Source organism: Microcaecilia unicolor, chromosome 2 (assembly GCF_901765095.1).
Source record: "Microcaecilia unicolor chromosome 2, aMicUni1.1, whole genome shotgun sequence".
Classification (NCBI taxonomy): domain Eukaryota; kingdom Metazoa; phylum Chordata; class Amphibia; order Gymnophiona; family Siphonopidae; genus Microcaecilia; species Microcaecilia unicolor.
The window spans coordinates 11,718,995-11,732,765 of NC_044032.1; the positions used below are offsets into that span (position 1 = coordinate 11,718,995).

Sequence of the window (13,771 nt, forward strand, 5' to 3'; positions counted from 1 at the left end):
GTAGGCTGAGGCTCTGTTAAGCACCACTGCCAATGTGGAGGAAGAGAGGGTTTCTGTAAATGTCTGGGTCAAAAATGGACTGCTTTCACCTTCTGCTTTCAAGAAGACAGGAGGTGGCTAAAATGTTTGACCCCAAACCCCAAGCAGAGTTGAGGCAGATGAACTGCAGAACCACCAGCAGTGAAACCAAGAGCTCAAACAATACACTAACATATGAAGAATTTGGTATTTTGATTAAATGATAAGTTTTAAAGGGGAAGGTCACCTGGGAGGGGGATCCCTGTCCTGTGTCAGATGTGCACACCAAAACCTTGTGGGTTCACAGCAAGGGCTGGAGTCTCAGCTTCTTGCATGTTTACCTTTATCTTCTGTTCCCTCAGCCTCTCTCAAGCCTCTATGAATTATGCTGTGTCAATTTCCACCACCTGTACCTGCTGGAAACCATTTTATGCATCAACCACTCTCTCCTTGTGGGAATTCCGACTCTCTCCCCTCTTTCCTAAGTCTTGTCCTTTCCACTGATAAATGCCTCCTGTGAAAGCTTTGCTACTTAAGACATTTGAGTTGTCCTGTCCTGCAGTGTGGCTACCTTATATGGCACCCAAGGAGCAGCATGCCCCCCCCCAGGCAGCACACATCCCTCTCCTCCAAGCAAGGGGGTGCGTGGAGCAGGCGTGCGTCATTGGCTCTGCCAGTCCCCTGCCCCCTCAGATGTCAACTTCATGCTCCAGGGTAGGGACCGGCAGAGTCCACAGCTGCACCTGCTCTGCACACCCCCTTGCTGCTGGTACCCTGGGTGGACCACCCCCACCGCCCCACCCTAGGTATACTACAGGTCCAGTCACTTCCCCTCTGTCCTCAGCTTTGATCACAGGTGGATGAGGGGAAGGAAAATTCCAGGTCATTCAAGCTGCTCAAATTTCACTCCTGGTGCCTTGCAAGAGAAATGCTTTGGGCTAAACCAGAAGCAGCAGTGATAAGTCCAGGTTCACAAGAAGCCCTAGACATGAGATCAATATCAACTCAATTGTTATACACCGCATGAATCTCCTAATAGAGTCCAAAGCAGTTTACAATATATATATATATATATATATATATATATATATATATATATATATACACAGTAGAATTACAATAGCCCATTTTCACAGTACAACAAAAAAATAAAAACTTCCCGATTCAAAGACTTCACTACCACTGATGCAGCCGCTTTGAGAATCTATTCACTGAGATACAAACCAAACCCGTAACTAAGGACGATGCAGAGAGATTGACGCAGGATACTCTGCTGCACTGGAAGCCAGGGTAATTTTAACTTTATCCGACTTGTTTTAGCTCCGTGTGTGATTAAGATGTGGAATTATTTACAGGAGGATGTGGTAAAGCCAATTAGCATAGCTGGGTTCATAAAGGGGATTGGAGATGTTCCTGGAGGAAAAGTCCATAAACAATCCTTGAAGCTGAAGACTCATGAATGTTTGTAAACCTTATAACAGATGGGCATCTCAAAGCTGATGAAAAAAATCTTCCCAAACCAGAGGTAAAATGGACACAACTGCATTTTGGCAATCAATTTACGACAACAATTGGTCTATTCCATCTGATTCCATCAACTATCTTGCAGATTGGGAATCGAGATGTATCACCATTCTAAATGAATTAGCTCCTTGTCAGGACTCTCAAGGCCAAACCTGGATTCGTGAGCCCTTGGACAGGCAAAACCCCCCAACCAGCACTTGGCTAGCACAACAACAAGGCAGGGACTGCAGACGCAGATAAGCAAGCCGGAACACACGGACTGGAACACACTGGACTGGAACTAGGCTTCACCTACACTTGACTGCCGTTCCCCAGGGGTTGAGCCCCTGGGTGCAGGCAATCGGCAGAACTTAGAGGAAAGCTGGTACTGGAGCAAGCAGGCTGGAACACCAAGAAACTCACACTAGAAAAGATTCTTAAACAAGCTTGGCCAAAACAGGGTTCAGGATAGGAATCAGGATTTCCAAGCAGGCTAGGCTGGAAGGAAACTGAAAGCAAGCAGGGCAGACCACAAGCAGGAGGGGAACTGAAGCTGAAGACAACCAGCCACAAACAGAGGAAGAACAGATACTATACAGGATAAAAGACTTTAAGACAAGCTTGACTAACCAGGGTAGGGCAGAAGCCCAAGGTGAACAGGGAACCAAACAAGACAGACTAGACAGGACACAAAGCTAGGCTACACAGACAAGAACTAGGGCAATGACTGAAATCTGCCAAGCAGCCATTAAGAAAGACATACATACAAGCAAGCAAGCAAGCAAGCAAGCAAGCAATAAAGCTAGACTGAAAGCAGAACCTAGCAGACAGAGAACACAAAGGCTAAAGTACACATAGGCACCAAGATCTAAACACAGAACAGGACAAGGCTAAAGTACATATAGGCACCAAGAAATAAGCACAGAACAAAACAAGGAAAGAGTACATATAGGCACCAAGAAATAAGCACAGAACAAAACAAGGCAAGAGTGCAACTGCACACCGGTTACCTCGAGACCCTTGGCAATGCAAAGGCCCTGCTGAAAGGGCCAGGTGCCTAATAAAGGCAATCAGCAGCTGAAGCTCAAGCTGCAGGAATCTCAAGGCAGCTAAGGGTGAGGCTAGCTGCCAAACTTCCAACCAAGTCTGGAGTGCTAGAATATCTGGACCAGACTCGAATGAAAGTCTGGAATGTGTAGGGAGACAGCAAGACAGTCTATGGCAGCCACCGGTTCTGGCCACCAGAGGGAGAGGTGAGCACAGCCAAGGAAAATAGTCACCATTATGACACTCCTTTACGAACAAAAAACATTCACAAACCAAAACAGGACCCCATGGTTCAACGAAAATATGAAACAATTAAAACCTAGAACCAGACAACTCGAACGAGCCTTGAGAAAAAACAAAAACAATCAAAATCTAAACGGTTGGAAAGAATCACATAGAAAATACAAATATGAAATAAAAAAATCAAAACGGAACTACTATAATGAACCACTGGTTCTGACTACAAAGACAAGAAAAAGTTATACAAGCTACTGGATAAATTACTAGACATAAAACCAGTGTCCTCAACAAAATCAGGAATCCCAACAGCAAACGATCTTGCTAACTACTTCAAAGTCAAAACTGTCGATCTACGCAAAAATATGTCACAGGACTACACCAACCTTGATACCTTCCTTAATGAGCTAGACCCACGCTCAGAAGAATACCCAGCCGACCGAACTTGGACAAATTTCGCCCAGATCACACAAGAAACAATAGCACTAGCAACCAATAAGATCTCTACAGCCTACTGTCAATTGGACACCTGCCCCAATTATCTAATGAACCCCCCCCCCCCTGCTCGATTCATCACTGAACTTACCTCCCACCTCAACTTCTTGTTCTAGCATGGCATATTCCCCAAAGAAAAAGGTAATATACTATTCACACCATTACCAAAAGACACCAAAAAGATAACTAACGATATCACCAACTACCGACCTGTGGCATCCATCCCACTTACAACCAAACTGACGGAAAGCATTGTAGCTAAACAACTTACTGAATACATCGACAATTTCTCAATCCTTCATGAATCACAGTCGGGCTTCAGATCTCTCCACAGTACGGAAACTGTCCTGGTAACTCTCCTACCCAAGTTCAAAAAGGAAATCGCATTAGGTAAAAACATACTCCTCTTGCAATTCAACTTTTCAAGCGCATTCGATATTGTTCACCACTATATACTATTAAGAATGCTCGACAAGATAGGCATAGGAGGGAATACACTCAAATGGATCAAGGGTTTCCTAACCACAAGATCTTATCAAGTAAAAGCAAAGTCAAACATATCACCATCATGGAGTACCGATTGCGGAGTACCCCAGGGTTCACCCCTCTCACCCATATTATTTAATCTGGTGATGATCCCCCTTGCTCATGCCCTATACAAGCATAATCTTAATTCTTTTCTGTATGCGGATGATGTCACCGTTTACATACCGTTCAATTCTAATGCAACAGAAATCACTGTTGCAATAAAGACTAGTTTAAGCTTAATGGATGCCTGGGCATCGGCATTCAAACTCAACAAGGAAAAAACTCACTGCCTTTGTTCTCACCACAAAAGAAACCTCCCTTCATCCATAAAAACCCCGGAACATACTCTCCCAATATCGGACAAACTGAAGATCCTTGGAATTACTATTGACACCAACCTAACCCTGGAGAGCCAAGCCCCTGCCACCACGAAGAAAATGTGCCATGCAATGTGGAAAATCAAACAGATCAAACAATTCTTCCCTAAGGGAAACTTTCCGTAACATAATCCAAACAATGGTACTATCACATGTTGACTACTGTAACGCCATATACTGTATGCGGGATGCAAAGAACAGATCTTAAGGAAATTCCAGACCGAGCAGAACACAGCAGCTAGACTCATTTTCGGAAAGACAAGATTCAAAAGTGCTAAACCCCGTCACGAAATACTGCACTGGCTACCAATCAAGGAACGAACAGCCTTCAAAATTTGCACTCTGGTCCACAAAATAATATATGGTCTGGCCCCAACTTACATGACTGAACTTTTCGATTTACCAATTATCAACAATGTTTCTAAACCTGCATTACCCAAACTGTAAAGGACTAAAATACAAATCAACTTATGCATCCAGCTTTTCCTACATTTGCACCCAGCTCTGGAACGCTTTACCTAGAAACATTAGAACTGTGAACACCCATCTAAAATTTCAAAAAGACCTCAAGACTCACCTCTTCCAGAAAGCCTACCCAGCAGACCCAAACTAATTCATGAACAATGCATCACATCTTTCGATCTAAGAAATGAACAATACCCCTTCCACATAATCCTATTACTTCAAACTGTACGAATGTTACTACTCCAGTTATAATTAAGTGTACTTCTACCCTTATCCTACTCTGTATTGCTCACTAGAAGCTGTAGTCCCATCCCCGGAGACTTATCAGCCTCATTGGGATTACTTTTCTCTATATGCTACTATATGTTGGTCCCAGAGTTGTATTCTCTTTTCCGGAACCTTATCAGCTTCCTTGCACCTACTGTTACTCTATTTTCCATTCTGTATATATTCTCGGAGTTGGTACTCTCCTCTCCGGAACCTGTAAGCCACATTGAGCCTACTGCTATATGGGAAAATGTGGGATACAAATGTAATAAATAAATAAATAACCGAGAACTCTCTCAGTATTTCATTCAAAAATCTTAAAAAGGAGGAAAAAGACCTCAAATGTACCAGAGTGGCAGCAAGCAAGGCCATCTCTGTGGCAGACTTTACCGGTGCCCAGTCTTCTCATCGATCTAAAAAACCTCCTTTAAACTTCTTCAAATAGTATAATTTACTTAAACATGAAACATTATGTTTTAAAGCATTTATGACAATTAGATCTTGATCCTTATACCCAATGGGGCTTCTCCGTTTTACTTTTATATAGGCTTCCTCAGGGGCCAGTGGTCAAATTGAACTGACCTATAAAATGTAAAACAACATATATTGATTATAAAATAATAAAAAATTAAACAAACTTGTCTAAAGTGAACACCAGACTTCAAACATGGTGCTTACTGGTGCATAACGTCAACATTAGCCCTAACTGGAAGTGGACCTCCTTACTCTTTCAAAGTACACTGGCTTTCGGTACAGGCTCGGATTTATTTTAATTTAGGCCTTAACAGTCTTCAGGATGCTGCAGGGCGAGACACTCTTCTATTTTCCGGAAGTGATGAGACCATCCAAAATCCCAGTCCCTGCAAGATCTGCAATATGTACATCAATAATCTCTAACACACCTCACACTAACAGTATCTGCTTTTCTCAACTTGAATGTAAACTGCACTGAACCATGGAAAGGGGATATTAGCGGTTTGAATTTGAGAGGAGACCAGGGTAGCTGCAGTCCTTCCTTTTCTTTGCAAACTGGTTAATACAGGAACAGAGGTCTCCAGTGGAAACCAATACAAGAATTCAAATACACAACTTGCACATGTCAAGCGGGTAAGAAGTGAGCCCGTTGTGAAAAGTGCCCAGGAGCAAAACATCCAGCGAAGGTAGAGTAAGAAGAAGGACATTTAAGGAAACCACTTCCCAGGTTCTGGCGCTGATCCACATTCTGCGAGGTCAGAATCTGGTTCTGATCTCCCTCCCTCATTCACTGCTCTTCTCTCCACATACGAACCCCATCCCCCCCCCCCTTTTCAACCTTTGCCTTAACACAAGGGGAGCCTGGAGGCAATGGGGTAGCAGTGCTCTGCTTATACTGAGCAGGCAAGGGGTGCTAGTACGACATCAACCTCCCTTTGCCAGGGGGGGGGGGGGTCACAGAGGCAGAAATCGCATTATTAACACTTTTCCAAGCAGGATCTCAGCATTAGCAAAAGTTGGAGACGCACAAGTGACTCACCCGAGTTGGACCCCAAGAGGAAATGAATTGCACGACAGCAGCCAGGTATTATTGAGACTAAATCAGGAGCTCAAACCCAGGAAGTGCACTTTGGTGCTGCTGTGCCTGTGAGGCTGTTCCACCCAGTCCCTCCCACTCCTCGTTTCTACAGTGTCTGTCACCTGTCAGGGCTCCGCCCATCTCCTTTCTCCAGTCTGTTCCTCCTCCCTCTCTCCACTCAGGCCTTCTCAGGGCTCCGCCCATCTCCCTTCTGCCCCTCCTCCTCCTCCCCCTCTCCAGCTCCGCCCCTCTCCTTTCTCCAGTCTGTTCCTCCTCCCTCCCTCCACTCAGGCCTTCTCACGGCTCCGCCCATCTCCCTTCTGCCCCTCCTCCTCCTTCCCCTCTCCAGCTCCGCCCCTCTCCTTTCTCCAGTCTGTTCCTCCTCCCTCCCTCCACTCAGGCCTTCTCACGGCTCCGCCCATCTCCCTTCTGCCCCTCCTCCTCCTTCCCCTCTCCAGCTCCGCCCCTCCTTTCTCCAGTCTGTTCCTCCTCCCTCCCTCCACTCAGGCCTTCTCACGGCTCCGCCCATCTCCCTTCTGCCCCTCCTCCTCCTTCCCCTCTCCTAGTACCTATCAGTCCTCAGGGCTCTGCCCCTCTCTCCACCTCCCCCTCCGCTCTCTGTTTTTCCTTCACTAATGCTTGGTTCCATTCAGTTTCGGAAACGTCACTATTCAGACGATTTGCACTGAAGTGATTAAACAAGAAGAGAAAAGCTCAATATTGCAAACAAGATAAAGTTATGGGATACAGAGGGAAATGACAAGGACAGTCCAGCATGTGTGATGCTGGCCAGGTTAAGTTTCTCGCCTGAACTGTTTCTCCTAAGTGGCTAAGACAGACTTTGAAGATGTTTTCATTTTGGGAAAGGAGCATCACTGATGTCTTGATGTTTTGCACAGTTCTGGATTTTTACCTGTCTTGCTTTGCCTGCAGCATTAATTCGGATCTATTAACTGCCTTTATGCTTCTGTCTAGCAGTCTGTGTGCTCACTTTTTCTACTTTAGTTCTTTGTACTGTATCTGCTGCAGGGGCTGTTTTGTTCTGTTTTCTAGGCAACCATGTGCTGTAGAAAAGCAATGTCCAAATGAAAATTCTTGCTGTAAATTGCAAACGATGCCAACACACCAAAACACAGCTGCTGTGTCGAGTCATATTGGTGTGATTTTTAAAATAAACTTTACATATAGATATCTGGGCTTCTCCCTTGTCTTTTTTGGATGAGGCTACCCATCCTACTCTTTGGTTTGTCTGTATGTCGTCCGTAGGGATCGAATATTGCTCCACGTCCTGTGGCTGATCTTTCTCGTACGTTTTGACAGCCCAGATCCAGGTCTCAAGCTTGAGGATGGGGTTATGTATTGATAGATTGGAGAGGGTCACAATGTCAGCTTGGCCAGAGATCTGACTGTGGGGTAGGAGCAGAGCCTCTGATACAGGTAGGGGGGGGGGGGGGTCACACTGGCATGGGAGGCCAGGACAACCAAAGACAAAGCAAAGCCAATCTGTAATAACCATTTAATTCCCTCTAACAAGGACCAGGTGCAGTAGCAGAAGGAATGTATTTTTGCCCCACCATGGAACAAAATGCACAGGTAACATGGACAGAAAAGTCTAACGACCAATTTATACTGGAAATGTTTCTGGAAAGAATCCATCACAGGGAAGGCTGTAAAGAACTGGGACGATGCAGAACTTATTCTAATTTTATTTATTATTTTTCTAGGCCATTTGTCCAGCTTAATATAACCATAACATCAGGAAAAGCTGGATAAGGAGATAATATTTAACCATTTTATAAAATGACAGCAAATCATGCTCCAATTGTATATCTTAATACATTTTCAGCATTTTAAAAATATGTATGCAATACAGTCAGAAAAAACAGCATCTAACAAAAAGCTGTGAAAAAGGGGCCTGAAGTCTGATGTGCTTAGGTTCCCCTTTCTTCACAGTGAGGGATCACAGTCTAGATACCACAGCCAGATCTGCTACTCCAACTGAATGATTCGACAGGAAGCCAAGACCAAAAGTAGAACTGAAAGAGGGAGGGAGGAAGGAAAGAGCAGCAGAGGAAGGGAATCGCTCATCAGAAATATTCCTTCATTAGAACAATAAGAAAATAGATGATTTCCAATAGCAGCATCAAAACAAGACTAAAGAGGATTGAAACGATGTCAGTCCGTCTGCTGTCTGTCCTCTTTCCCCTTCCTTACCCTGAGGGATTCAGTGCAGCGGGAATGAGCCAGGAAACTGGTATCTTATTATAATATCACACAGATACCTCTCATCTCAGCACCAGCAGGAGCCTCAGCTGAAGGGACGTCCCCACACCTGAAGAGTAGCAGAAGACAGAGACATTATCTTACCTATACTTCGTGTTGCTGTCTCTCTCCACCATCTTTATATCTCTCCCAGATTGCAACTTCCTCTGCCCCCTTTCTACCTGCTGCTTAGACTGAAGCACTCAAGGTCAAGTGCCCTGAAGAAGCAGCACAGAGAGAATTCACATCTAAGCAACAGCACAGAGAATACACAGTATGGCAAACACAGAGAGAATTCACAGAAAGACAACAGCACAGAGAATACACAATATGGCAAACAGAGGGAATTCACAGTAAGGCAAAAGCACAGAAAATACACAGCAGGGCAAACAGAGAGAGAATTCACATCTAAGCAACAGCACAGAGAATACACAATATGGCAAACAGAGGGAATTTACAGTAACAACAGCACAGAGAATACACAATATGGCAAACACAGAATTCACAGCTACACGATAGCACAGAGAATACACAATATGGCAAACACAGAGGGAATTCACAGCAACACAACAGCAAAGAGAATACACAATATGGCAAACACAAAAAATTCACATCTACACAACAGCACAGAGAATACACAATATGGCAAACAAAGAAAATTCACAGTAAGGCAAAAGCACAGAAAATACACAGCAGGGCAAACAGAGAGAGAATTCACATCTAAGCAACAGCACAGAGAATACACAATATGGCAAACAGAGGGAATTTACAGTAACAACAGCACAGAGAATACACAATATGGCAAACAGAGGGAATTCACAGTAACAACAGCACAGAGAATGCACAGTAAGGCAAACAGAGGGAATTCACAGTAACACAACAGCACAGAGAATGCACAGTATGGCAAACACACAGAATTCACAGCTACACGATAGCACAGAGAATACACAATATGGCAAACACAGAGGGAATTCACAGCAACACAACAGCAAAGAGAATACACAATATGGCAAACACACAAAATTCACAGCAACACAACAGCAAAGAGAATACACAATATGGCAAACACACAAAATTCACATCTACACAACAGCACAGAGAATACACAATATGGCAAACACAGAGAGAATTCACAGAAAGACAACAGCACAGAGAATACACAATATGGCAAACACACAAAATCCACATCTACACAACAGCACAGAGAATACACAATATGGCAAACACATAAAATTCACATCTACACAACAACACAGAAAATACACATTATGGCAAACACAGAGGGAATTCACAGCAAGGCAAAGGCAAGCAATATGAAAAGAAGAAACAATGTCTGAACATTTAAAAACCAAGGCTGGTTAAGGTTTTTTCAAGTTTTATTTTTTTGAAATGGAAAGAAGGTTTTTGAGACAGTTGATGTGAATCAGGGAAAAAGAACAGGGATGGGATTTGATACACTGCCTTTCTGTGGTTACAAAATGAAAGCAGTTTACATATGATATAGAGATACTTTATTTTGTCCCTGGGGCAACGGAGGGTTAAGTGACTTGCCCAGAGTCACAAGGCTGCAGAGGCTCAAAATTCTGGCCCTGTTCAGTATAGCCCTGAGGAACAATTCCCTAATGCTCAATGGTAATGAGATGCAAATACAGGCACGCTCATTTGCATTGAGGAGTTGTTCAGGACAGGAGTTAGGGGCAGGATGGGGCATGAGGTCATGAGTTGTGTCAAGCACAGCCCAATCAAACTGGCCTCTCTCTCTGGCCAGTTGCCAGAACTGCCTTTCTTCCCCGATATGCCAGCAGAAAAAGTTAGCAAGAGGAATCACCCTTTCGATAGGTTTGGTAGATTTGTGTTGCCTCTAGTCAAATCTGGCATTGGAGCTGAAGTTTTTCTCATCTTTTCTTTCTGCTTTTTTAACGCGAACACCAAAACAGCTTTGGGAAAAACTCCAGTCCACATGACGGGGATAGAAACCGATGGGAGAGAAAATCCCTTAAAAGAAACAGCTTCTCTTTAATTAAACACAGGAATCAAAAAATATGCAATCGTTGTAAGCTTCTCTACTTCTTCAGAAACCTTAACGCCAGCTCCAAACTGGCAAAGGGTTTCCCGCAGTAAGATGCCTCAGTTTCCTGCGCTGTTCGCTGAGCAGCAAGAGGGTAGAGGAAATGTCCTTATTTGCATCATTTTGACTGCATTACCATCTTATTTGCGAGCTCTTTCTTTCTCGCAATAAGGGCCTCTGTGCATTGTGCGTTTACCTCTGAGCATTGGGGCTAAGGAGCTGCAGTGGGAACTCAACCCGGGTCGCTGCACTTAATGTTAAGCTACTCCACTACTTCTGTCTGAAGAAAACTTAAGTTTTCATTGACTGTTAACTCAGGTGTTTTCCCCCTTTCCGTTACTGCTAGAAACATTTTTATGATTTTCATTAAACAAGGTAACAACAATGCATATTGAGAAGTCAGAACATAAATGCAGTCACATATACAAATACATGAGGACTTTCTGATAAAAAACAACTTAGGACACAGCTGACCCCTTCTCTCAATAACCTCCAGCTAATGGACATAAGTACATAAGTATTGCCATACTGGAAAAGACCAAAGGTCCATCAAGCCCAGCATCCTGTTTCCAACAGTGACCAATCCAGGTCACAAATACCCGGCAAGATCCCAAAAATGTACAAAACATTTTATACTGCTTATCCCAGAAATAGTGGATTTTCCCCAAGTCAATTTAATAATGGTCTATGGACTTTTCCTTTAGGGAGCCGGCCAAACCTTTTTTAAACTCCGCTAAGCTAACCGCCTTTACCACATTCTCTGGCAACGAATTCCAGAGTTTAATTACACGTTGAGTGAAGAAATATCTCTGATTCGTTTTAAACTTACTACATTGTAGCTTCATCGCATGCCTAGTCCTAGTATTTTTGGAAAACGTGAACAGACGCTTCACATCTACCCATTCAACTCCACTCATTATTTTATAGACCTCTATCATATCTCCCCTCAGCCGCCTTTTCTCCAAGCTGAAGAGCCCTAGCCACTTTAGCCTTTCCTCATAGGGAAGTCGTCCCATCCCCTTTATCATTTTCATTGCCCTTCTCTGCACCTTTTCTAATTCCACTATATCTTTTTTGAGATGCGGCGACCAGAATTGAATATTCGAGGTGTGGTCGCACCCTGGAGCGATATAAAGGCATTATAACGTCTTCATTTTTGTTTTCCATTCCTTTCCTAATAATACCTAACATTCTATTTGCTTTCTTAGCTGCCGCTGCACACTGAGAAGAGGGTTTCAACTTATCAACGATGATACCTAGATTCCTTTCCTGGTCGGTGACTCCTAATGTGGAACCTTGCATAACATAGCTACAATTCAGGTTCCCCTTTCCCACATTCATCACTTTGCACTTGCTCACATTAAACGTCATCTGCCATTTAGACGCCCAGTCTCCCAGTCTCGTAAGGTGCTCTTGTAAGTTTTCACAATCCTCTTATGATTTGACAACTTTGTGTCATCAGCAAATTTAATTACCTCACTAGTTACTCCCATCTTTAGATCATTTATAAATATGTTAAAAAGCAGTGGTCCCAGCAAACACCCCCTAGGGAACCCCACTATCTACCCTTCTCCATTGAGAATACTGACCATTTAACCCTACTCTCTGTTTTCTATCTTTCAACCAGTTTTTAATCCACAGTAGAACACTACCTCCTATCCCATGACTCTCCAATTTCCTCTGGAGTCTTTCATGAGGTACTTTGTCAAACGCCTTTTGAAAATCCAGAGATATAATATCAACTGGCTCACCTTTATCCACATATTTGTTCACCCCTTCTGTCAGACCTCGAGGTGGGAGGGGCCAGAGCCCAAAGGGAGGGGGCACATTTTGGTCCACTTCCCCATCCCACCGCTGCCGTGCCCCCCACCCACCGCCACTGCTGCAGCTCATACCTTGACTGGCGTGGGTCCCCAACCCCCACCAGCTGAAGCAGCGCCGCTACTGCCGGGGGTTGCTGAAGCGCGTTTTCCAGTGCTGGTGTCCGGCACCGCCGCATTTGCTGCCTTGCTTTCTCTTTCCCTCATGACATGTCCGGCATTCTCAGTTTCATAAAAAGAAAGTGTGCTGGATATGAGGGGAAGAGAGCGCAGGACAGGAGATGCAGCGGTAACGGAGACCAGCACTGGAAAAATGCTTCACCTGGCAGGGGTTGGGGACCCCCACCAGCCAAACCAGGGGCACATATCCAGTTTGGGGGGACAGGCCCCCGTAGCCCCCTGTATCTGTAGTAGATTTGTGAGGCAAGATTTTCCTTCACGAAATCCATGTTGGCTTGGGCATTGTACAGAGAAAGAGAAAGTTGGGAGTCCCCTAGGGAAAACAAGTCTGAGGCAAATTGAAAAAGCATAGTGTTTTTCTGGGGGGAACAGGGATAGAGTTCGGGGGAGAAAGAACAAGAGAGCTGGATGGTTCAGCCTGAGGCTGCAAAGAAAAGAGAAGAAGGCGTGGTCAATAATAGATGAGCTACAGGATTGACCTTAGAGAAGTCTCTGGAAGGGCTAAAGCCCAAGTGTAGATCCAAGACAGATAGTTGGGGACAGGACAGACAGCAGAGGGAGTTTGAGGGTGAGCATGATATGAGGGTGAGCATGATATGGTGAGGAGGATCCCAGACTTAAGATGTGGAAGCTCAACTGAATAACAACATTTTCAGTATTAACTTAAGAATTACTTAAAGAAAGTGAATATATTGTGTTATCTGGATAAAATCTGCAGAATTTTCAAGTATTCTGTACATAATTCTTAATTTGTTTTTGCAAAGAGTTGCACAGGACTAACTCCATTATCTTGACCTGACCGCATCTTCTCCTCCTTAAAGCATCACTGCCTAAGCTCTGAACCTCAAACCAAACACTCCACACTTTCAAGAACCTAGACTTTGTCTCTCTAAGCCCAAAACTGAGGTTACCCTTAAGGTCAAGCACATGCTGGGAACTCAGTCTTAGCCTC

The 13,771-nt window shown here is 44.1% G+C and overlaps 2 protein-coding genes across 4 annotated transcripts in view; both read right to left on the minus strand.

Annotated features, from left to right (window-relative positions):
- The window catches only part of LOC115462767 (sphingomyelin phosphodiesterase 5-like), a 46,105-nt gene extending 39,547 nt beyond the window's left edge, over positions 1-6,558 (minus strand). Inside the window, exon 1 of the mRNA XM_030192753.1 lies at positions 6,451-6,558. The gene's annotated coding sequence lies outside the window, so the exon portion shown is untranslated. The remainder of the gene's footprint in view (positions 1-6,450) is intronic.
- Positions 6,559-8,216: 1,658 nt separating this feature from the next.
- Positions 8,217-13,771, minus strand: part of ARHGEF39 (Rho guanine nucleotide exchange factor 39) — a 64,333-nt gene continuing 58,778 nt past the window's right edge. For all 3 annotated transcript variants that reach the window (XM_030191869.1, XM_030191866.1, XM_030191867.1), the window contains one exon: positions 8,217-8,821. In XM_030191869.1, coding sequence (XP_030047729.1) covers positions 8,752-8,821 — 70 coding nt within the window. In that variant the 3' untranslated portion in view covers positions 8,217-8,751. The remainder of the gene's footprint in view (positions 8,822-13,771) is intronic.